At 41.3% G+C, this 26,154-nt stretch overlaps 1 protein-coding gene across 6 annotated transcripts in view; it reads left to right on the top strand.

Moving 5' to 3' along the window:
* NRXN3 (neurexin 3) overlaps nucleotides 1-26,154 on the top strand; it is a 1,577,176-nt gene that overhangs the window by 993,679 nt on the left and 557,343 nt on the right. For 3 of the 6 annotated variants that reach the window (XM_024737821.1, XM_024737824.1, XM_024737823.1), the window contains exon 1: nucleotides 24,017-24,263. The exons of 2 other annotated variants lie outside the window; for them this stretch is intronic. In XM_024737821.1, the coding sequence (XP_024593589.1) occupies nucleotides 24,017-24,263 (247 nt within the window). Of the gene's footprint in view, nucleotides 1-23,582; nucleotides 24,264-26,154 lie in introns of those variants that run through there. One more of the 6 variants, XM_024737822.1, reaches the window with a different exon arrangement.

Genomic DNA, 26,154 nt, shown 5'->3' with positions numbered 1-26,154 from the left:
CACAACAAGCCGGATCATCCTAGCACCAGGGAATACCAGCTAATGATAGCTAATACATTCAGATTGCTTACCATGCCAGGTGTGTTTCAGGTAGTGATTCAAAGGCAGAATAGGGTACAAATGCGTGATGTCCAGAGCCAGAGACATTTTCAGATCCTGCCATTTCATCCCTGTGTGACACTGGCTGAGTTACTTCACCTTTCTAAGCCACAATTTTCTCCTTTATAAAATGGGGATAATTGTAGCTGTTGTGAGTTGTTTTCAGTGTTAAATGAGATCATCTGTGTTAGAACACTTATCATAATACCTAGCATGTAGTAAAAGATAAATGTTTTTTATTCTTCTCATCCATTGCATATCTCCAAACGCTTAAGCATAATTTTCAACACCCTGTTATATGGCAAGGATCTTAGATTCTGAAATTGCTACACAGTAAACCTGGTGGCTGAAGACCAATGGGATGATAATTATGATAACAGCCGGGCACATTTTCTTCTTCAGACAATGGATTTTAAATCTCTGCTCAAGAAACTGATTGGCAGTGCTGTCTTAGATCACTACCCTCTATTCCTCTAGTTTTGAAGCAGAGGATGATTTTATCAGATTTCCCCAATTGTGAGCTTTTGGAATCTAGGATTGAATATTTGCCATGGAGAATCTGGGGGCACATAACTAGAGAGTGTATAATAATCCCATACTCACTCTTGGAAAAGGAAAAGACAAAAAGCTTTATCTCAGGAGTGCTTGAGGGTGAATACTTTGCTTGTATATATATTAAATGCATTGCTTTTTTCCTGTGTATCCCACCTGCCTCTCTCTCTGTCTCTGTCTCTCTGTCTCTGTCTCACACACACACACACACACACACACACACACACACTCACGCACTTCCCAGAAGAGTTCTGCTACCTGAAGCAATGTTAAGAAGAATTATAGAATTCGACCTTATAAAATACTGTGGGCTGTTCCAAGGAAATGTAAAATTCTCAAACTCTTGGAGTTGTTTTATTAGCACTATTCCTAATAACAATTACTGTTTGCATGAGTCAACAGTGGGTATCGCCACTTTCTGTGATAACACTTATCAGACTGTTAGCAGTTACACAGAACTCTCCCCTTCTGCAAGCTCCATACTAAGTCACCAACGCCATTTCCTGTGGTAGAGCGCCCCCTAGCACCTCCACACACCTCTGTTCAGTTTGCTCCAAGACTCTAAAGAACAGCTATTAAATACCTGGGGCAGCTCTCACCATTGAGGGATCTAGGCTCTCCAAGAGTTTACGTGTCCAGCATTGATCTCCAGATACTTGTTCATCTGACTTCCCAGAAGCTCGAATAGGGAAGGAGAGTCTTCAGAGAGCCTGATCTGCTGGAGGCAAAGCAGGTGGCTTTCTGTCAGGTCACAGTTGAATTAGAGTCCCATTAATTTTGTCAAGTCAACGCAATTCTCTTAAGCTGCTAATGATCTTTGGAAGAGTTTCAGTGAAGCAGTGGGCGGACATTTATTAGAAAATGTTTAAAGCTCGTGTCTGTGTGTGTGTGTGTGTGTGTGTGTGTGTGTGTGTGAGAGAGAGAGAGAGAGAGAGAGAGAGAGAACAATTGAGGTAACCTGATTTATGAAGTTCACATACTTTATTGCTGAAATGAAGAGGTGTTGGCTGTTGTCTTATTTGTATTTAATTTGGGTGGCCCACCTTGGCGTTAGATCAAAAGCTTTGGGCCCTCTTTTTAAAGCATTTGCATGTCTGGGAGGAAGGTGGTAGGCTCATGCATCAGAACATATGAGTACATTGCTTAAACCTCTCTCCGAAGGCAGGGAGGGTGAGGGGGAGGTGTGAGGTATTTTAAAAATACGACCTGCTGCTAAATTCCCTGCCAACCTCCGTCCATGCTGAGTGGAGTGTAACAAGTATCAGATAGTTCCTCCAGATGTCAGCTATTTAAAGAGGCATGTGCTACAGGGAGATCAGCTCGGTGCTTTGTGACCATCTAGAGGGGTGGGTTAGGAAGGTGGGAGGGAGACGCAAGAGGGGGGGGGATATATGTATATGTATAGCTGATTCACTTTGTTATACAGCAGAAACTAACACAACACTGTAAAGCAATTATACTCCAATAAAGATGTTAAAAAAATGGGTTAAAGACCTAAATATAAGAACTAAAACTATAAAACTCTAAGAAGAAAACATAGAGGAAAATCTTCATGAGATTAGAATTGGCAATGATTTCTTGGATATAACACACCAAAGCACAGGCAATAGATAAACTGGAGTTCATCAAAATAAAAACTTTTGTGCATCAAAGGAGACTATCAACAGAGTGAAGAGGACACCAATAGGATGTGAGAAAGTATTTGCAAATCATATATGATAAAGGATTGATATTCAAAATGTATAAAGAACTGCTACAACTCAGCAACAACAATAAAACACCGCACCCAAAAAAACCCAATTGAATAGACACTACTTCTCCAAAGAAGATAATACAATGGCCAATAATCACATGGATAGATGCTCAACATCACTAATCATTAGGGATATGCAATCAAAACTCCAATGAGAGGGCTTCCCTTAAAAAAAAAAAAAAAAAAAAAAAAACCTACAATGAGATATTACTCCATACCCATTAGGATGGCTATTATAAAAAGCAAAATCCAAACAGAAAACAACAAGTGTTAGTGAGGATGTGGAGAAATTGAAAAGCTTGTGCATTGTTGGTGGACATGTAAAGCACTACAGCCACTGTGGAAAACTGTATGGTAGTTCCTCAAAAATTAAACATCAAATTACCATATGATTTAGCAATTCCACTTCTAGGCATATACCCAAAAGAATTAGAAGCAGGAACATGAACAGCTATTTGTACCCCAGTGGTCATAGCAGCATTCTTTACTATAGCCAAAAGGAAGAAACAACTCAAATGCCCATTTAGGGATGGATGGATACACAAAATGTGGTATATGCATAGAATGGAATATTAATCAGCATGAAAAAGGAATTAAATTTTGATAAATGCCACAATGTAGACAAACCTTGAAAACACTCTGCTAAGTGAAATGAGCCACACACAGGACAAATATTATATGATTCAATGCATTTGAGATACCTGGAATTGTCAGATTTGTAGGAGAAAGTAAGTTGACCAATGTAAGATAGTACTGATTGGGATAAAAAGATAGGATCAGTTTTGCTTCTCATTTTCAGAATGTGTAGCATTGGTGTTTTAATCTTTACTATAGTAAATGCCCACTCCCCTCCATCAGCTCATGTGGTGTTTTCTTACCACATCCATGCTTAAAACTTTCTGCAGAAGGCTATAATTTTTTTTTGAAACAATCTGTTCTCCTTCAGACTTGATTTTTTTTTTTTTTTTCTTAATTCAGATCTGAGCTCTGTTCTTTCATCTTCTGGAGCTCCTGTAGTTATTGAGTTTTATCATTTCTCTGAGGATTAGTTCTTTAGGTTTTGTGTGGAAATGAAATAAGCTAGCTTTCAGCTCTTGGCTTATTGTTGGTGGCAAACTTACTTAACTAGTCCTTCCTTTCTGGTTGGAGATGATGTGGGCTCAAATCATCCTACTGCCTTGTGTGAATCAGACACCCAAATACACAGGTGGTCTGAGAAAAGAGGGATGTGTGACTGAGTGGAGGTAGAATTTCTGGAGAAGAAAGTTTGGTATTTTCCTTCAACCCTCACATCTCTCTCTTCTGAGGAACGAAATGGAGGTGTCTTTTGGTTATGTCAAACACCAGAGGGATCAGACGTCCTTCAAACAAACTGACTTGGAGAGAGACCATGGTCAAGGTTTGTGGGAGTTTTTTTTCCTTGCCTTTTCTTTTCTGGATTCTTCTGCAGGCATCCTAGGTTGACACATTTGCAGAAAGAGATAAGAGGCAACCAAACAGAGAAGAATCACAACCTACGTAGTCCCTGTGTGTCTGCTGGTAAAAGGATCCCACTATCCTATCTTTAGTTAGTCCCTTGGTAGGGCAGGAGAGGCGGAGCTTTTGTTTATGAAGTTAAATAAAAACACTGTGTGTCAAAAGGAAGGGCCTTCCTTGTCTGCTGTTTACAGACAGGAGAGGCGGTATTAGTTTTTGTTCTAAGCTCTGCTTCCAGCCTTTTTTCCTACCTTCTGATTCACATTGTCTCATACGGAAAACTTCTGTCTTTTGCTGTTGTCAGCAATTATAGCTTCTCTAGTGTTTTTCTAAGACCCTTCTCTGAAGGGAACATCACTCTTGTTCTCACATCAATAGTAATGCTTCCGTTTTTCCTATGTATATACAATTTTTTCTTCTTCAACTCGGAGTCATAATGTTGAATGAAAACTGAGCCCACGAATGCTATTCTGGGGTCTTTTGGATGCAGTGCTGAGCTCTCTTCAGTATATTCCATGGAGAGGTTAGAACTTGGTAAGAAAGTCTATTTTCTTCTCCTGTCCCTTCTTATCCACCCTTCTCTTTACCTGTCCATGCTCTGAAGAATGGCATTCACTCAACTGGACCAGAGGGCAATTGCTGATGAATTTGAACTATGGAATGATACTGATTATGGGTTGCCCTGAAATTTACTCAAGTCTTGTCAATGTATTTTCTATTTCACATTTTTCTCACATTTGTGGTAAGTCAATACATATATATTTACCTTATCACTGCCTTAAAGGATACCAGTCATGTTTCTCATACACAAAACACATACACTATGGATTTAAAGAGGATTCGTCGCTATGTACATTCTGTTTTAAAGGGTCTAAGTTAAAATTGAATAATGTTGTAAGAATGAAAACTGAAAGAGAAGTCTTGGGGTGCCAACAGGTAGGAAGGATGGCATATGTTAAAAGAGCATTGAAAAGAGAGTGATTAAGAAGAAAAATGAAATGGAAAAGAAAACTCTCCTCCATTTAGGGCCCACAGAACTAGGCTAAACCAGAGAACAGGGAGACACGTGTTGAAGGGTACTTTTGACAAGTCACTTGCACCCACCCCCAGAGCCGCCCACAACATAGGTGTATATTGTCTCTGCACGATTTAGTATTGGGTGCTCTTCTGCATTTCTCAGTCTGGGGGCTGAATTCCTCAGCATCCTTGTCATGTTACAGAAATAGAAAGCCCGATATCATAGTCATACCACCACCCCACTTGCCGCCCACAGCCTAACAGAAGAGCAGGCAGACCTCAGTTTCCGAAAGGGCTGTATTCCGGAAGTTACTTGATGAATTCTCAGAGCTCAGATCATGTTTTCCCAGAGATAGAATGTATTCTATTTCCAGAACTCAAACATCTGCTAACCCAGGACTTTCCCAATATCCTAGTCTAGCACTACTACTATTATCAGGTACCTGGCTACACAGGAAATGTTTTCTAAAGGAGTATGTATTTGCAATTCCGCTTTGGGGTGCTAACAACATATTTCTTACCACTGCAGATTTGATGACAAGGCCTGGGCTACCCAACCGTGCACTTTCTGTCTCCAAACGTTCCTTGGGGGGGCAGCTCTTGTATCTGGGTCAAGGTGGATGTGAAGCGGGGACTCAAGGACAGAAATAGGCTCCAACTAGAAAAGCTGTGGTGAGGTGCTGGGCTGGATGCTCTGGGAGGGAGTGAAGAGGAGAGTTAGATCTGGTTGAGGGGATTAATCAGAGCCCTGGGGATGGGGAGGGGTGGAGGAGAAGGGATGGAAGTTGAAGGAGTGGGGCTTCAGCGGTTAATAAAGAACAGAAGCAGAACATAGTTCAGTGAAATTCCACACTTCTTGTTCAGTTTGTTCCACACCCAATCCTATTTGTGCCAGAAAAGTGAGCAAAGTTGATCTATACTCAATTCCTTCTGTGAGGGGAGGAGACGGACATATATACAGATTAGCATCCATGGAGAGGAACTGTTCAGTCCCAGGCCAGAAATTCAGTAAGAGCACAGGAAGGAGAGCTTTATTCTGATTGAAGGATTAGGAAACACTTGATGGAAGAGAAGAGGAAGCATTTGTGGTAGGCCTGAGGATTTTACTTACTTGAGATAGGCAGGGAATAGAAGGATAAGCCCAATCCAGGAAGAGGGTGGGTGAGATCCCAGTCCCCAGGTGGGGCAGTGCAGAGGAGATGGAGGGAACGAGGAGGATATGCCTGTAGAGTGTCGAGGATTAGAAGGGATGGGAAGTCATGATTTTACCTTCTAGGATGGATTTTCTTCTGTGGCACCATATATCCTCCTTCACCTCCAAAGAGACTTCAGTCCCACAGGCAACTAGTAGCTGTAGTGGGTGAGGAGTGAGGATGGGAGAGGGTACTGCAGAGAGTACCTGGGGCTTTGAGAAGCTGACAGCTGGGGACTAGTGGTCAAGGAGGTTCCCCCACTTCTTGCCTCTTCTCTGGCCCCAATGCCACCCAGCCCATGGTGGCACTCTCAGATCCTGATCAGATGGGGGTAGGGAGAGAAGCATGGTTTTGGAGCTCAGATTATGTCTTAGGGTATCCCAGACATCAGCAACAGGAGAACATAGGGGAAGGGAATTTTTGAGCAAATGGGGAGGACCTGGAATGCTGGCTCACACATTGTATGAAATTGGTTGTAAGAAAGACTGCGTCAGTCTGTATTTTGTGAAATAATCATAAGCCCCTGTTTCCTTGGGCTCTCCTGCCCACCACTTCTTCTAAAAGGACAAGTGAAGTGCCTGATTCTCCAGTTTCTCCCCATGCACATAAATCCCTATGCCAAGGTTGGGGGTGCTCTCTGGTCACTGAATTCTGAGACATGGGAGAAAAGAAGGAGTAGGAGAAGAAGAATCTTTGCAAACATTTTTCAAAGGCATAAGCCTTCTATTAAAAAATTGAAACGGTCACTTCTGTGTCAGGAATTAGGGGAGAGGACAGATGCCTACAGAGAGGCAGCCACACCGACTACAAGTGCTGCACTCAGAAGAGGCCCTTCAAAGCAGAGCGAGCTCCACATTTCCGAGAAGGCAAATGGCTATTGACATTCACAGAGGCCTGGGGAGAGTGGATGGTTCCTGGGTCGATAGGTACAAGGTGAGGGAGGAGGTGGCTGGCTCTCAGCCTCCACTCCTCTGTCAGCTGTTAGGGCCTGCCTCTGCTGGAATTTCTCTTTGAGGTCTCTGCAGCTGGAGGTTAGAGGTTTACACACTTTAAATGTGTGTGTAATGTGAGTGTGTGCACACACACTGTCTCTGGCCTGCACGCCTGACCCCAGTCTTAATAATGAACTATTAGGGAAATGGAATTCTAATCATTCACTGTCTCTCGACCGTTCCCAAGTGGAAGGACACAAGGCTTTATATTAAGATTCAGAGCAACTTGGAAGCTGTAATTTTGAGGCTTAAACAGCATTCTTTGATGGAATGCTCTTATTAGTCATATGTACAGAAACCTCCATGTTGTCAGCCATAGAATATCATGTCTGTATAACATGCTGGGTGAGTATTGGCATAAGTTTAAAAAGAAAAAATTACCAACCCTACTATCTAAATGAACATGCTAAAATTTGAGTATTACCTACCCATCAATGTACTTCGGAAGCTCTCTTTTGCCCTGAGTTCAGGTGAAGTTCTCAACTCCTATAAAAGCATATTTTGGGGGCTTCCCTGGTGGCGCAGTGGTTGAGAGTCCGCCTGCCGATGCAGGGGACACGGGTTCGTGCCCCGGTCCGGGAAGATCCCACATGCCGCGGAGCGGCTGGGCCCGTGAGCCATGGCCGCTGAGCCTGCGCGTCCGGAGCCTGTGCTCCGCAACGGGAGAGGCCACAACAGTGAGAGGCCCGTGTACCGCAAAAAAAAAAAAAAAAAAAAGCATATTTTGGTATCTTTGTAACGGGTGTGTGTGTGTGTATATGTGTGATCTTATTCACTAGTAACCGGAGGTAAGCAGGAACATGTTAACAATCAAGTCAGTAGGTAAGAGATATGGATCTTATTTTACTCGTGTTTTTATGCATCCTTGAGCGCTTTCTCTTTCTAGAATTCAGTTTGCTCATCTGTATGAGGGATTTGAAGTAATCAGTGGTTCTTAAATAATTGGGGGGGTCATGAACTTCTTTAAAAATCTGAAGAAATCTTTGCACCTTCTTTCCAGGAAAAAAAAAAGCACAACCTGACTAAATTGAATGTAGTTTCAGGAAGGAGTTTTACAGACCACTTTCAAAGTTGTCATATTCAACCATAGATATTATGCACTACATAAATATGTAGTTTAGAATTACACAACTCTAAGGGGCACAATTCATATGACTGTTGATAACCCTTCAGAAATGTGCAAAGAGGTGGCCCTCTTCATAGCAGTTCCTTGAACTCCAGGCTAAGAACTCTTGGGCCAAGTGAGCTCCACGGTTCTTTATGGATTTGAATGTCCCTAATTCCACAAATGTCATTATTATTATCCAAAGCCTTGTATTGGTCAGCTCAGGCTGTATAAAAAAATGCAACAGACTGGCTTAAATAACAGAAGTGTACTTCCTCATAGTTCTGGAACTGGAAATCCAAGATCCAGGTGCCAGTAGGAGAAGTTTCTCCTGAGGCTTCTTCTCTCCTTGACTTGCAGATAGCCACTTTCTCCCTTGTCTTCACATGGCCCTTGTCTCCATGCCTGCGTACTCTTGGTGTTGCTGCTGCTTCTTCTAAGGACATGGATCCTATTGGATCAGGTTCCCACCTTTATGACATCATTTAATTTTAAGTATCTCTTTAAGGGTCCTTTCTCCAAAAACAACCACATTTAGGGGTTAGAGTTTCAACATATGAATTTTAGGGAAACAAAATTCAGTCTATACCAAACCCCAACTTGGTAAATGCATTGCACAGAGTAATAGTTAACAGCTAGGTGAATCAAAGCATCTTTCAAATCTCCTCCACGTCAGAAAAGACACAAATAGGTCTATCAAAAATTAGAATAAACTATGCTGCTTTCTGCAATGGGGATGTATAATTGATAACCAAAATTTTTATGCTACTATTCTTATTAGAAGGAACACTTTCACTGAGGTTTTTTGTTTTGGTTTGTTTGTTTTTAGTAGTAAAAACAAACAAAAACAAAACAAAAAAACTATTTAAAAACTTGGTACGTAGAAATAAATTAACTTTGTTTGGAATTGGTCATCAAGAGCCCTGGTCAAGGGTTGTATGTACTGGGGAAGAGAATGAGTTGGGGGAGAAGGAATTATAATAGCCCATAAATACTTTTTGTTTTTCTTTGGGCCATGCATGAAATCATCTTCCTATGACATAAATCAAGCACCCAGAAGTGTCTCCCACATCTGGTAACTGGGGGTGGGGCAGCTGGGGGTGGCTATTTCTGCTAGTCCTGATTTTCTTTTCACTGTAGTGGGAGAGTGGGGGCTGAGGAGAAAAGGCCAAGAGTTTCTTGTAGTTTTTAAAATTTATTATCGCTCCCCCAGCATCACATTTAGTAACCACCATCCGCTGAGTAACTCCCAAAGCAACAGCCATTGTACACCCACCCCTAACTCCCCTAGTCCCAGCAGGAGCTCAGGAAGAGACTTTCAAAGAGAAGAGGGTTAAAAAATGTCCTGGATGTTGTTATTCCTAAAGCTTCACCATGACTCTGTGACACTTTAATTTGTTTAGCAACAAGTCAAACCTGTTAGTGGTGTTACAGACCCTCCAAGAATATTCAGCACCACCCAAGAGCACACTGTCCTTTTGTCCTTCTCTTTTCGGATGCACCCACCTTTCTGTGTTTCATCTTCTCAGTACCAGCAAGGTACGCATTTTAGGAAGTTGCGCCTGTCAAGCACCATGACTCCCTCTGTGATCCTTTACTGCTGCACAGACACACTCCCTTGGATGAAGTGGCTCACTCTCCCTGAATCGGGCTAAGATATGCGGCACTGAAGACTTCTGCCTCTCATACCATCACTCCCCTGTGAATCTTCTTCTTGATTCCTAGAAAATCCACAGCAAACACTTCGTCTTCTGCATTCATTTGCTTGAAATTAACAAGGGGGTTGTTGGCCAAGCAAGGCCGCGGGGAGAGGTACAGCAGGGGAAATAAGCAGTAGGTATTAACCCAAAGCTGTGTACTTGTTAGCCTCAGTTTCTATTATACAGATTTAAATTTTATTTATTGTTTTTAATTCTTGAATTTTATTTTATTTATTTATTTTTGATACAACAGGTTCTTTTAGTTGTCTATTTTATACATATGAGTGTATATATGTGAATCCCAATCTCCCAGTTCATCCCACGCCCCCTGCCACATTTAAATTAAAAAAAACTCATAATCCATATGAGATAGCCTATGATTGAGTTGCTTAATGTCTGGAAATTAATGTTAGAGCGAAGAATTAAAATCCAGCTATTTCCATTTCTAAAGCAGCATGACAGATACGTCTCTCAACCACACCACATTAAAACCATTGGAAATCATACATAATAGAGTCCCTTCTTCATTAAAACTTGGTTTAAGGGGACAAAAATGTGGTCTTTCTTCTGGTATAACTTTTCAAAAGCCTTCCAATTTTCTCTAGCTCCAAGTTTCATATATATATGTATATATGCTTTTTGTCTTCTTTCTCTTTCTTTTATGGCTTAAAAATAAACTCCGTGTACCTTATTTAACAATGATATTGCTCATATCAAAGTTCTTTTTTGGAATATTGTTTCCAGGATTTTCGCTTAGAGAGGATCAAAAATCAGAAGGTGTCAGATGCGTTTTCATGGCATTTAGTTTCCAGATTGAGCAGTAGTTTTTAAAATTATAATTGATTTTGTCAGGTTCTTGGATTTTGGAGTAAAGACTGGCAATCTCCGGAAATGAACATCATCTCTATTCATAAAATAGTAACAAGATTGGTGTAAATGTTCTGGGGACTCCTTCAGACCTACCAAGGGAAGGGAGCAACTTCCAAGATAAAGAGCTTGGCTGTCATTTGTGACAGGAGCACAGGCAGTAATTTATTTATTTGTATTTCCTAAGACTCCAATAATTGTATGAATAGCTACAGGTTATCTGAATACAGAATATATTGTGGATCAGCAGCTAATTAAATGCAACCCTAGGTGGCCTTTCCATTTTCAGATAGTGAACACAAACTATTTTTAGTCTGTAAAGTATAAATTGCCCAGGCACTATGTAATATGAATCAATATCTAATGCAAATACTTTGGGCATCATTTAATTCTTATATATATAATTGAAAGTTGTTTATACAAAGCATTTTTTTTTGGCTTTAAGTGTTGCACAAAAGAACACAAAGGATGTATAAACTATCATCTAATAGCTAGCACTCTGAGACAACCATTTGTATGTAATTTGCTTCATTTCATTATAGAGCAAGCATTTTGATATGTATGTTATATAACTTGTGATGAGCATTATTATTTTAAAAAAGGAGAAAATTAGAGAGAAGAATTTGATCTCAGGTCTCTTTCTGAAAGCATCCCTCTACTATTCCATTATATACAGAAAGTGATAATTAAGGACAGAATATTTTTAAGCACACATGAATTTATCTCCTTTCATTTATCATTTTTATTTATCTAATTTTTCTCATTTTATTGATAAAATGAGAGATTACGTAATTTGTTCAGTCACAAATATTGCAGATTTTTTTTTGTAATTGATTTTGACTGTTATTGCATTGTGGTCAGAAGATATGGAATAAAATTATTGATTCTTCATTATTTATTTATGATTCTAATACATGACTACTTTTTGCATTATGTCTCATGTTTTTGAAAGGATGGGACCCTCTAATTGTTTATCCAGGGTTGTAGGTATGTCGTTTATTTCTGGTCTGCTAATTATGCTTTTTAAAAGAGTTATAGCCTTTTTCTCCCAGCTTATTCTGTAACTTTTAACAAGAAAGATATAGTATTTATATTCAATAAATAGTTATTAAGCTCTTAACATGGGTTAAGCATTGTTGTAAGTCCTGGAAATTAGCAGTAGTCAAACAAAAATATCCACCCCCATGGAACATCCATTTTAATGGGGTTTTTGATCATGGGTTTGTCAGTTTTTTCAGTCTATCAATATGTGTTTTATATATTTTTAGGCTATGTTATTAGGTACATACAGATTTAGGACTGTTATATCCCCTGGGTTAATGGTTTTTCTCAAGACACAATGATAACATTTTTGGTGATAATGTCTATTTTGTCTGACAGTAATATTTCTGAATCTGTTTCCTTTTGGTTAACATTTGCCAAGTACATTTGTTAGAATATTGATTTGAGGGTATGGTAATTCTGCTTCTCTAGGTCATACATAGCCACAGGTTACTTTTTTCTTGTTTCTTGGTCATGCTTGGCCACTAAACAGTTTAAGCTTTTCTGTGTGAGATAAAGGAACCTTCTATGTTGTTTAAACATAGTTATGTGGTCTCAGTTAAAAACTGACAAATCCATGTCCTAATTAATATATCTGGCAAATGTCAACCAAAAGAAAACAGATATAATGTCCTCATTCACATGGTGAAGTTGGCTTATCTCCACATGTGCATTCCAGAAAAGGGACAAAGAGGAAGTAGAAAGCACTCAGAAAGCAAGTGTCATTCTCTTAAGATGTGAGTTGGAAGTTGCATACATGTGTAGCATTCAGCAACAGAAAAGTAAATTAATTTAGACCATAGATTTAGTACATAGGTGACTTGGGTTCAAATCCTGGCTCTACCATCTACTAGCTATGGCAAGTGACAATGTGTACCTCCTTTCCCCAGTTATAAAATAGGGACAATAATAAAACCTAGCTTATAAGCATTAAGAAAATGCTGATTATTATTCTTGTTTTGAAGCCACCACAAACAAGTTGTTGACATTGGTGGTAGTGGTAGTTACACAATGCTTACTTAAATTTAGACCTATCGTACCAGTTCCTTTTACCCATCATTTCCTTTTGAATGTCACTCCCTTTCTCTGGGATTATTTTCTTTACACTGAAGTATGTCCTTTAGCGGTTATGCTGGTGATCATCTGTGAGTGGTAAGCTTAATCAAACTTCCTTCGTCTGAAAATGTCTTAGGTTTGCCTCCACTCTTAAATGATCTGCCTAGTTAAATAAATCTAGATTGAAAGGCATTTTTCTTTCAACACAAAACTATTATATTCATTGTCTTGTGAGCTTTACTTAAAAGTTATATGTTGATTTTAAGATTTTTATCTTAGTTTTGGTGTTTTTGGTTTCATGATGATGAACCAAGGTGTGGCTATTTCTCTCTCTCTCTCTCTTTTTTTTTTTTTCCTGCTTAGGATTCTTTAATATAAGAATTCACATTACTTAAATATTAAAAATTTCCAAATTGTTATCATTTTGATTACCCTTTACCCCATTTTCTCTACTTTCTTCTTCTAGAAATCTTAATAGATGTATGTTGAACTTTTCATTTGATTTTTCATAATCTTACCTCTTTTGTATTATCTAAATCTTTTTCCCTCTGTGTTCCATTTTAGCAATTTTCTTTAGTTCTTTCTTCCACTGACTGTTTCTTTTTTTTTTTTTTTTTTTTTTTTTTTTGCGGTACATGAGCCTCTCACTGTTGTGGCCTCTCCCGTTGCGGAGCACAGGCTCCGGACGCACAGGCTCAGCGGCCATGGCTCACGGGCCCAGCCGCTCCGCGGCATGTGGGATCTTCCCGGACCGGGGCACGAACCTGTGTCCCCTGCATCGGCAGGCGTGACTCTCAACCACTGTGCCACCGGGGAAGCCCAATCTACTGACTTTTTAAAAAAAGTTCATTAACTGTGTTGCATTTCCAAATGATTTTAGCTCTTTCTTAAGTATGCCCATTATCACATTGTTTTTTTTTTTTTTTCTCCTCTATGGTTTCTATAATTTCTTTATTTAGTCATTTCAACCATTTTGGGGGACAGTTTCTTTCAGATTGTTCTGTTATCTCACATTCCTGGGTTTCTTATTCTCCCTCTCTTGTGTCTATTAACTGTCTCTCATGGTGGATAATCTTCTTACTGGATAATTATTTTTCTTATAATCTTATTTTATGTTGATATTGCTGTAGGAGCCGTGCATGCCACACTCTACAGAGTAATATTCTAGAGGAATATTTCAGCTTCTTCTGACACTGAAGTGGTGTGTGTTATTAAACAAGTCATTCTCTAAGTATCTCAGTTTCTTTAACTTTGTTAAGTGTCTTCTGAATACCTTTCTTTTTCTTGTCCAAACCAGTTATTGAGGAGGAATGGCCTTGTCTTGGTTAGAGAGAGAAGAGTAGTTTTGCTTTTTGTTCAGGATTTTTAAGACACATGTCTTTATTTAAGGGAATTCAGTTTCATTTACGTTCAGTCCACCAGGATTCCCTGCTGGGAGATAAAGGACAATAGGGCAAGCAAGTCAGCGTACTTTTCCCATAGCAATGAGCTCTTCACCAATGAAAAATGTCCTCTTAGATCACAGGAACAGCAGCTGTGTAGGTGTTGCTAGTGGGGGGAGAAAAAAACCCACAGTAATCTTTGGTGTTTAAAATAGAAACATAAAATTGTTAATTTGTCTAAAGACAACTTGTATGCAATAATGAAAAATGAAGTTTTAGTACAACAATACTAGATTCATTTTACAGAAGTCTAAAATTTCTCACCTCATTGTGTGAGGTTTTAATAAACAGCAGTGTGCTATGATTTTTGTAGCACGAAGGAATTGGTTTTAAGCCTCAAAATAAAGCCAAGAGATTACATTTAAGTAAATGCAGTTGTTAAGGGCAAATATAAATTTTAAAAGAAATTTTAATTGGTATTATGTATAAATTTGAAAAGAAACCTAGAGGTTATATACTCCATCCTCTCATTTACTGCAAGACAGCAACTTCAGTGTCCCTAAAAGGCATCTACTGCTTGAACATTTCCTGTGATGGAGAGCCCACTGCCTTGCAAGGCATCCCTTCCAATTTTGTAATGGCTCCAAATGTTGAAAAGTTCTTTCTTATAATGAGATGCTTGCATATTTTGGAGATATATCTATCCTATGTATGTATGTAAGTATGTATGTATCTATATCTATCTATCTACGAAATGTTCTCTCCTATAGTAATTAAATGTATGTCAGTACTATTTTACAAGCATCCATTGAATGTCTTATACTGTACTGGTATTGTGCTAAGTCTGAGATAGGGAATATTGTGATCTCCATTTTGATGAGAAAACAGGCTTTCAGAGGATAGGCAACTTGCCCAAGGTCACACAGCTATTAAATAATGGAGCCAGGGATTTGAACATAAGCTATCTGGCCCTAGAACTTAAGCTGTTTGACTCTAGGATGAGGTCCCAGCTCCCTACATGATTCGTCTATAAATCATGTAGGGGACCCAGATATAAACCCAACTGACAATAATAGAATGTGACAAATGTTAACAGAAGATAGGAAAGAACAACGAATTCTGCTTTTTCAGATTGGAAATGGTAGATTGTGAAGACATAGGTGTCATCAATGACAAAATATTGTTATCGTAAATGCTGTTTCATCTATTTTAAGAACATCCTGTTTCTCTTACTATGATGTAAACTTACATCTCAATATTCCCCTGTCCTCACCATCAGTTTTGGAAAGGGCTAAATCCTTAGTACCACTGAGAAATGCCCTGTTACTCACCTTGCAGACATTTTTGGAACTGCTTAGATAACACTTCGTACCTTCTGTTTGGGGAACATTCATCTCATTCCCCACCCCACCACCAAGATTTCTCTGTTAAGTGGGTTTAAGACTACATCATATCAAAGAGAAAATGAAAATGGCCAGTTATTTTAAATCTGTGCCTCTGTCTTAGAATATATACTCTTCATGGAGTTGTGAGATAGACACTTGAATGAGATGGATGCTTGAACTATGATGTTCCTAGAATTAAAAGTTTATGAATTGGATCCAGTGGGTATTTTAGTATCTGACAAGTAATTGTGTGGAAGAAATTGAACAAAGGAAAACTCGTGGCTATGCTACAATTTAACTTTTTATTTATATGGCATTTATTTGACATCTCTGAATAGGGGAACCCTGTCATTTGAGATAAAAAGCATAGTTTGCAACATGTGAGTTTCTTCTCCTCTCCTCTCCCTCCCCTTCCCCCCTTTGCTTTTCTTCCCGTGCTTCCTTTCTCTTCCTTTCCTCTCATTTCCTTTTGTTGCCTTTGCTTATCCCATGAAACACCTGTGCTTTTTTTTTTTTTTTTTTTGAAATAAAAAGTTGTCCCCATTGAGATTTTCAGGATTTAGCAAAATCTAAACAAGTGAAAGCTAAGCTTAAAGCTTTCCTCCACTGGGAAGCCCTCTGGGGCTGATTCCATCCCACATTGATAATCTCCTTACTTTACATTTCTGCTTCTCTGCCTATTTGGAATCATTCAAGTCCAGGTTCATGGTAATAGCTAAACTGAACGTTTACAATATTCTTTTCAAATATATCTTCTCATTTAACCCTCAAAACAATCCTGTGAGTTTTGAATTATTCATGTTTATACTATTGAGGAAATAGGCTCAGTGAGTTTAAAGTAACTTGCTCGAGGTCATAGGGCCAAGCAGTAGATGAGGTTTTGAACTCTAGTCCTTCTACATTAGGGTCACTTGTCACCTTGTATATGAATCCCTCCTCATAATCCTTTTTCTCGCTACAGTGGATTAATTCCATTCTCTATTCTTCTGTATACTTTGTTTATACCTTTATTCTAATAGCACATTGTATTTGGGAAGCTGAATATATAGATGGAATTTATGGTTTGTTTTATTTGTTTTTGATGGCTTTTTCCTGCTAGATTATAAACTTCTTAAGCCCTTAAATCTTTTCTTTTTCATGCCAGAGTCCCCTGGAAGTCCACCACTTCACCTGGTGCCTTGCCCATGGTTAGCATAAATGTAATGTTCATGAAATAGATCAATTGATGCAGCAAAATAATTGTTTCTTTCTATACTAAGTAGAACCTAGTTCAGAGGTACATTCTCAGTAACTTTAAAAAAATTTATTGAATTCTAATGAAATACCAAATAAATCCAGTGGAAATTATTAAAAGATTTAGAAGCCATGCTTTTTAGGGGGAAAGCTAAATAATTGGAATGTATTGTTTATTTAAGAAAAGAGGGTGAGAAAATAAAGAGATGGGAAAGAGAAGTAGCCAGAGAGCCCTTCCAGATCCCAAAGCAGACTGAGAAGGTGTGAGTTCCACCCTCTGCTGGAAAATGATTAGCTGTGAAACAGGGCTGGGTTCTGGTAGTCCATATTATCTGGTCCTGGGGCCATGGTGAGCTTTATTGTTTTGGAGTTGGCTTGAAGGATATTTGTGAGAAGGATGTGATTAAGCTGCTCCCCATTCTGCAAAATATGGGCAAAGAGAATCCAATGAATCGGGTAACACACGGGAGTGACTTTCCATTCTATGTTTGGGAATTGCAAGGGGAGCTCTTTGTTTATTCAGTCCTCTTGAGATTTGTCAACAAGAAGAGAAAACCGTCAGCAGAGATAAATTTGAAGGAGTCCTCTGGAGAAGAAGACGGTTATTTTCATTACTCACATTTATTGAGCATTTACTGTGTGCCAGGCACTGTTTATACATAGTTTACAGATGGTACCTTTCTAAATCCTCACAACAAATCTTTTGGATAGATAGTATGATTATTCCCATTTTTCAGATGGAGAGGCTGTGATACAGAGGGGCTAAGGATCTTGCCAACATTTTTCACGGCCGCTAACAAGCAAAATCAGGATTTGAACCCAGGTAGTCAAGCACCAGAGCCCCAAATCGAAATCTGTATGCACTCTCAAAGTCTCTTCGAAATTTTTGATTTGATAATGTTTTTATAGACATACAAATGATATTATTACTTCTGTTATTATAGAACCATCATTCACATTGTTTGAGTCATTAAAACTGGATAAAGATTTACATGATCTCTGATAGCCAGTGTAAACTTAGAGAAGACTAACAGGGGTTTAAATGTCCAAATCTCTCTATGAGGAAGTAATTGAATCCTGTCCTTGACTAAAAGCAACATTTGTTTCCATGGTAAAATAATTTCACTTGGATTGTGAATGAAGCTGGCTAAAGTTTACACAGGAATATTTCATATTTTTTTCTTTTCCTTAAAGAAATGTGTGAGATTCTAACAAAGCAGATATCCCAGTGCCCTTGATCAAGAGACTGGGAAAATTTCCTAGAGTGATTTTTCTCAACATCCAAACTCCTGATATCCCCATTTCAGCCACAAGGAGGATAAGAAAACAACTATGGATGTTTATATGAAGGATAAGTTAAAGGAACAGAAGCCACATATATATCCTCTAACTATAAAATTATACAACAATGCCATTGTCTTCATTTTTTTAATCAAATACATGTAGGAGTGATACTTAAAAGGATAAAGCTTCTATTTTATACTCCCAAATGTAAAGTATCGTCAAAATCTGCCTTTTTGCAGGATGGCTTTCTTCAATAAATGAGCAGAAGGATGAATTATGTGGCTATAAATAAACCTACTGACATATAATAAAGCAAAGTTCGACTGTTTTATGGAACCCTTGGATATATTTATAGCCCCGTTAACAGTCACCTGTATTTTTTCAGGACTTTCGTTTCATTTCACATTATGAGAGTTTAGTCGTTTTTGTTTTTATTTTCCCTCCTCCCTAAACTTACTTTTTGGAACTCTGTTTCAAGAGAAAAAGTAAGGATTTCTACTCTTTATATTTGGGGAGAAAAGGGCCCTCACTGGAGTATAGGGCTCACACAGACACAGACTGCTCCAGTGTTTTCTGTGTCTGTGCAGTCAGATTAGCTGTACTTGCGACAAACAACCGGATGGGTGTCTCCTGCCAGCAGCGAAGTGGAAAGTCAGAGTCTGTGCAAGTGAGAGAAGGCACATGCAGAGACAAAATGTATTGTGAGAGACTGACAGGGCAGCGCCACATTAGATTCCTGGCACCTGACACGATTAAGTACTGTCGTGAGGCTTATTTTAGGAGCCAGAAGATTCCCCAGACTACGTTATAGCTGAGGTACCCACCAAAGGAAGACAGAGCGTGTCAGATGGGTCAGGATTCTCGTACCTTATCTTGAGACAGTCTTTTTCGGGGAGGGGAGAAGCGGGGAGATTAAAACAGGGGGAAGAAATCTATAATGTCAAATTCTGCAGATTGAAACAATAGAGAAACCAAGCTATTAATTAGGCAAATCCAGCCACAGGCTGCTTCTTTTTTGAAAATGCATTCCATTCAGAAACTTAAGGTTCCAAAAAGTCTGGTTAGGATGCCATGGGGGTTTATCTAAGTGGAGCTAAGCGTGGTTGTTCCTGTGAAATTATTTATACTTTTCAACTTTAAATCTGTGGTGAGCATAACGTTTCTAAATCTATTTCTCTTCCTTTCTATCTTAAAAGTAGACTCTCATCTTTATCCTGGAGCTCATTCCTAAGTGTTCTCATTCAAAGGGCCCACTAGAAAAGACAACTCAGGAGGAAAGAGGGGAGCTTTGGTGGTAGTCCAGGTGATGACAAATCCTTCAGCTGGAACTATAGATGCAGGCTGTGTCTAGGAGTTATCTCTGGAGCTAAAAACCTAAGAGAAAATACTTAATATATCAGCCTAATATAAACTCTAATAGACCTGAGAATGATGGGAATTAGAAAAGAAATCTAAGTAGGAATGTGTTGACTAGAGGAAGAGAGAGGAAGGATAGAAAACAAATGAAAAAAAAAATTCAATAATGTGTTAAATTGGAGGACATTCATTTTATCAGGGTAATTGTGGATTATTTCTTTAAAGTTTAAGAAGTAAAATAAACCAGTCTTGCATTTGTCCTCTGATAAATCTTCTCAGTATTTAACTCAGTCCCCAAATGGAATTCCAGCCTTATTGGAATTCATAGATACTTCTATTGACATTTTGCAAAAAATAAATAAATAATTATAAGCATGACAGGTAAAGTGAATAGTTCCAGCTGTGATGCACCAGCAGCATTTCCAGATTCCATACTGCATTAAGGCTTTATTTTTCACTTTGTTGCCTAGCAGATAATTGATTGGAAGGTACATCTAAGCTTCCCATCCTTCCTTGGGATGAGGAAAAAAAAAAAAAAAACAGTCTCCAACACTCAGTGCCAATTTAGAAAAGAAGAAAAACGTTAAGTGGAGAGGTGGTCAACTCATCACCTCTGGAAATGTGTGTCTCTGGGGATCAGTGTCACTAAAGCCAGCTAAATATGTCAGTGGAATGAATGCTATATAAAAATCTGAGTATGAGGTTCCCAGTTGATTCACTGGATTCATTAATTCAGCAAATATTTACTGAGCTTCTACTATGTGCTACCCACTCTTCCACACACAGAAGATATAGGGGAGACCAAGACAAAGTTTCAACTTTCAGGGAACTTACAGTCTTTTTAAGGAGATAGACTATGAACAATCATAAAGAAAATAATTTCAGAAAGTGGAGAGTGCTTCAAAGGAAATAGAACAAGGTAATGGGATAAAGTGCCTTTCAGGGTGGTAGTGGCTAACTTTAGATGAGGGCCAGAGAGAGGGCCTCTGAGGAGGTGATGTCTACAATGAACCAATCACATGAAAATCTTAGGGAAAAGTGTTCCAGAGAAGAGGGGACAGCAAGTATAAAGGCATTGAGTTGGAAAACAACTTGGCACATTCAAAGAGCAAAAAATGGGTCTGGGAGACTGGAAGGTAGTGAGTAAGCGGTCATCTGGCAGAAGATGGAGTTGGAGAATTAGGTATAAGCCAGGTCATCTAGGTCTCTTTAAGTCCATGTTAGAGAGTTAGACTAAGTCCAAAGTGCAGTGGGGCTCCATCTGGAGGACAAAATCAAGGAGTGGTTGGATTGAATGGGAATTTTTTTTTTTTTTAAAGATTTAATTTCATTTATTTTTGGCTGCGTTGGGTCTTTGTTGCTGCGCACAGGGTTTCTCTAGTTGCAGCGAGCGGGGGCTACTCTTTGTTGCGGTACACAGGCTTCTCCTTGTGGTGGCTTCTCTTGTTGCAGAGCCTGGGCTCTAGGCGTGCCGGCTTCAGTAGTTGTGGCACACGGGCTTCAGTAGTGGTGGCTTGTGGGCTCTAGCGTGCAGGCTCAGTAGTTGTGGCACACAGGCTTAGTTGCTCCACGGTATGTGCGATCTTCCTGGACCAGGGATCGAACCTGTGTGTCCTGCCTTGGCAGGCGGATTCTTACCACCAGGGAAGTCCCTTGAATAGGAATTATCATCTGCCTTAAGGGAGGATGCTTAGGATATTAATATATTTTTTCTTCTCACTTTTGTCCTAACAGTAGCCTGAGACCCTAAACATGTACTTAACCTTCTTGGAGCTTTAGTTTATTTTTCTATTAGACAAAAAGTACTGCCACTCTTTATCTGGTGCTATGCCAGATGCTGTGTATACATTATCTCATTTAACACTCCCAAGAACCTCATAAAGGGAGGAATTATTCCCATTTTACAGAGGAGGAAACAGGTTTAACTTGAGTCTCCATAAATCACCCCTCTCTCTTATTGTGCTGTTCCTAGGTACATGTTGCTAGTTTAAAACATCGTGTTTGTGGGCCACCACCAAAAGGCATGAAAGGTCATGAATGAGGGCTATTCCATTGGAGGCTGTGGATCTTGAATCACCCTTACAGCTGAGAGCCAGAACAGGTGGGATGACCGTGCACCATTTACCATGGGCAGCAGGGATCCTTAGGAGAACACCAACTTCATAACCAAAGTACCAAGTCACCATCATAAATTCTGAAATGAACTTGATATTTGACCTTGAAGACAAATCATTCATAGGTTTGGTATCTTTATGTTAGAGACAGGTAATGCTAACTTCTTCAATGTCTCCTCGAGGTGCCCCAAGAATAAATAGGACTGTCTTAATCCCTTATTCTCAGTCAGCGGGGTTGAAATGTTTATTGAGAGCAGAAGTATAATAGGTGCTATAAACTCCTTTTTAAAAAAGGAATGCCCCCTAATTATTCCCTCACCTATCTCCTCCATCTCCACCTGCCCCCCCCCCAAAAAAAAATATATATATAGTGTGCTTTTGTAACCAAGGTGAGTGGGAAGGAAGGAGTCAGAGCCAGCAAGCCCCCAGAGTCTAGGAGGCTGTTGGGTTTCTGTACCCTGCTGAACAGCATAGTTAGGAGAAGTTGGGCGGGGGAGAGAGGGGGCGTAGAATGGAGGCTGCCTCATCCGGAATGTTACCATTCCTTGGCAGAGCCCTGGGTCAGCTTTCTCCTGGAGTAACAGATGGCCACAACAGGTGCGCCAAGCTTCTTCCTGCCACTCCGGCTCTCCCCTGCAGGTTCAGCCTGGATGTAAAAGCCGCACTCTCTTTAGTGCCCAGAGTCCTGGAGGCCCGAAGGCTTCACCCACCTGGGGCAGCACCTCTAAGGCCAGTCCAGGACAGGCCAGCAGATGCAGCCCTCACCTCTCCTGAAGTTCTTTGACCAGGTCAGCCAGCACGGGCGCTAACCCCTGGGTCCTGAATTCCAAAGGCATCCTGTTTACCAGGGATGGAAGGGCCTCCAGCCATCAAACCTCTCACCCTCCGGAGTTCCCGGTCCACCTCTCTGCCTTCCCCTTTGAGAACCAAGACGCGTTCCCGCCATTCGCCCCTCCGGTGGGCCCTGGGCATCTGAACCCCCAGAGAGGCACACCCACCCGGGAGAGTGGCCGCGCGGTGCTGACCACCAGCTTAGGGGGGGCATCTGTGGCACCACCGTGTGCAGACGTCCCGGCGCTTCTGCTACTCACGGGGGTTATTTTCATTTCTATTTGGGACTACCTTAGCCTTAGCCGCCGCCTTCAGTTTTTCTTCTCCAGTTGCCCGAGTTTGGCGTACTGCGTCTGGGAGAGGAGAAAGGACAGGGTGGCCAAAGGTGCAGGGTCCGTCTGCCCACCTCACACACGCGCGCGCGTGCTTATTCCCCTGGAAAGGAGCGGAGCGTGAGGAGGGGGCGGGGCTGTGCGGGAGGCTCGCGCGGGTGTAGACGAGCGAGCGAGCGTGTACTTGAATGGGGAGGGCAGGGATTCCGGGTCGCTCGGGCCCCTCCTTCCTCGGAGCCAGCCAGTCCCTCGGCAGAGCGCTCGGGCGGCACTGATTTGCTCTCAGGAGTGCGCTATTTGCATACGACTTGCCCATTTGTGAATTTGGTTTCCCAACTCCTCGCTTCACTTCACCTGTACCTCCCAGTGCCGCGCACTTTGCAGGCGCCCGCCCCCCTCTTGGCCACCCCTGCCGCCTACCGGGCACCTCCTCTCACGCCTTCCCTGCTCGCCCACCCACCTCTCCGCGCTCCGTGCCACGTTGGTTTGGGTGGCTGCTCCGCGCCGGGTTCCTTCTCCTCTTCTTCTGTCTCTCCGGTCCTTCTTGTTCTCTTCCTCCGGCTGCTGCTGCTGCTTTTCATCCAGTTGGGAAACCCAGGACGCAGGCGGCTGCTCCGTGGAGCTCTTCCAGAAAGCGCAGGGTTAACAGCCTCCGTGCCCTTACACCGAGACTGCGAGGAACCCGCGAAGAAGTCTCCCACCTGCAGCCCCCCTTTGCCTGGCAGTTCTGCATTGCATCGCATGGGAGTGGAAAACGAAAAAAAAAAAAAAATGTTCAAACTGCTTGGATGTTGGGATAAACTAACCTGAACCTACTTGGGTCTCCTGCTGCCTCCTCCTCTTCCTTCGTTTCCACCTTTTCTCTGTGTGGCTTCCCGGAGTGTGCCGTTAAGTCATCCGGCCTGAGGTGCCCAGAGATCAGGAGCTGCGCCTGGCCTCCCCTGACATGTGTGGTATCCCGGGGCTCCCTAGGAGGGCTGCTACACCTGGGTGGACTTTGACATCCTAAATTTCAGCTCCAGGAAAGGGGAGCTTTTGCCTTATATCCTTTTATTTTTTAAGTAGTAGTTGTTGTTTTTTGTGTTTTTTTTCATCATCTTGTCTTGAAAACGCTTATTCCTTTCCTCTTTCCAAAATTTGGGCCAAGTCTTCCTCCTGCTATGATGGGCCCCTGGGCATCATGAACTTCATTATTGCTCACTGGCTGGAATTCAAACTGCCCATCTGTGGTGGCCCAGTGTGTTGACCATGCACCTGAGAATCCACACGAGACGGAGCCCTCCTCGCCGGCCGGCCTGGACGCTTGGGATCTGGTCCCTCTTCTGGGGATGTATCATCAGCTCCGTGTGGAGTTCCTCTAATGTACCCTTCTCCTCCTCCTCTTCTTCCTCGCCGGGGTCTCACTCTCAGCACGAGCACCATTTCCATGGCAGCAAGCATCACTCAGTGCCTATTTCTATCTATCGCTCCCCTGTTTCCCTTCGAGGAGGGCACGGTGGGTCTCTCTGCTCTTTATCCTTTTAATGGGGCGTAGCAATTCCTTAACCCACTTGCCTTGCAGGTAATGTTAAGTGTGGGAAGAGAATTTTAAAAATTGAATTTAGAATAATGAAAAGCATCGCATGTGCATGAGGGAAGAAAATGTCCAGTTTCTCCCTAAAAGGCTAGAGTGTTCTGCCCCAGTCTCCCCATATCCTCTAATGGGTCCTCCTCTCCTTGGCTCCCTTATTCATAGCTTCACAAGCACCACATTCTCCCCTTTGCAGCCTTCTGCCTCCTTCACCCCCCCATGATGGCAGACAACTTGGTCAGATAAGTCCCCAGTGCTGCACTTTGGAGGATTCATTCATTCACCTTGCTTTCACCCTCCTTCTCTCTGATCTTGTTTGAGAGCTAGTCGTGGGAGAATAGCAGACAGCAGGAATCCTTAGGTCTTCAGCCTAAAGTTGATTGAACTGCTTTTAAAGTGGCCTGTGTCGTAAAGGTCGGGGTCGGGGGGGAAGTAGCTGAGTGTAATCTTTAATAACCAGTGGTCATTATTGTTCGTTTGGGCTGCTTTACGTTTGTCCACATGTCAGAAGGAGAGAGCAGCTATCGTGAAAACCGTACACCTAATATTGCTAACTACCCGGGGGAAGCAATGTATAAGATAAGGCAAAGTCCATTTATAATTTAACCAAGTGTAAATTACTGCCACTTCAGTTCCACCATTTATGGAAATGTTACTTCAATTAAAGGTAGCACGGGTGGGCTTGCTCACACAATATAAGTACAATATGTTTTGCTCTAAATGACCCTCCTCGCATAGCGATTGAAGGAAGAGACCTATGGCTCTTAAATTTATATTCAGCTTTGAGCAGGCTGCCTCTGAAAGGGTGATGTCTGCCACCGGGGTAGGCTCTTGCTGTAGTAAACTGTTCTAAAGAAGGGAGCTTCGTTATTTATTTACTATGCATTCCACCCTGATGGTGAGGAGAATGGGGATCACAGAACCCAACTGCAGGAGCAGCCCTCTGGGGGGCAGCGAGAGCAAACCACACTAGAGGTCCCCTGCCCTAGCTTGTGTTTTGAAGGCCTGTAACATACAGACCGCATTCGGAATGTCAGTTCTTCCCACCGCCTCCTAGCCCTGGGTTTCTGCTCTGTGCTCTCTGTAGTGTTAAGTGGAAGCACATTGAGAAAATGCCAGCACGTACTCTGGCTCTTTCTGTCTCTTTACATCTTATTTGATGGAGTTGTCAAGCAGCTCAGTGCTTGTAAGGTTGGTGGAGGCGGGTGGTGGGGAGGAGGGAATGCTTGATCTCTATCTGGTTGCTGTTTTCTCTGTGACTCCTGCTAGGTCGGGTGTAAGCTTTCAAAATAAAAAAAAAAAAAAATGACACCCTAGGAGAGGAAAGAACCACAACCACCAAAAATGCAAAAGCAATTTCGTGGAAGTAGAAACTGTTAGCTCCTAAGGAGGAGTGGGGGTGGGATTGTAACGATTGGGAAAGAAAAAGAAGGGATGGGAGATGAAGCCAGACAGACTATTCCTAATAGCCGTAATTAAACACAGAAACGCTCAGCGATCATTAGCTAAATTTTGCTAATTAGTGTAAATGATCAGCAGGGAGACGAAGATTATGTATTAGTTAGAGGTTATAGGCTGGCAAGGTCTCCATGTTTTCCGTTCAGGATGTAAACAGTTAAGAGCAGCTACTACTTAAGTGATGGAATTTGCAATACTTACCGGGGATTCCTAGGTCTGTCAATCCCTTTCTTTATCTCTGTCACTTGTGTTCTCTCTCTCTCTCTCTCTCAGTTTCTCTCTCTCTCTCTCTGTTTCTCTCTCTCTCTCTCTGTTTCTCTCTCTCTCTCTCTCTCTCTCTCTCTCTCTCTCTCTCTCT

The sequence above is a fragment of the Neophocaena asiaeorientalis genome, unplaced genomic scaffold, assembly GCF_003031525.2.
Source record: "Neophocaena asiaeorientalis asiaeorientalis breed wild unplaced genomic scaffold, Neophocaena_asiaeorientalis_V1.1 scaffold49, whole genome shotgun sequence".
Classification (NCBI taxonomy): Eukaryota; Metazoa; Chordata; class Mammalia; order Artiodactyla; family Phocoenidae; genus Neophocaena; species Neophocaena asiaeorientalis.
The sequence above is the reverse complement of the archived record's forward strand: the minus strand, read 5'-3'. Positions and strand labels throughout refer to the sequence as shown.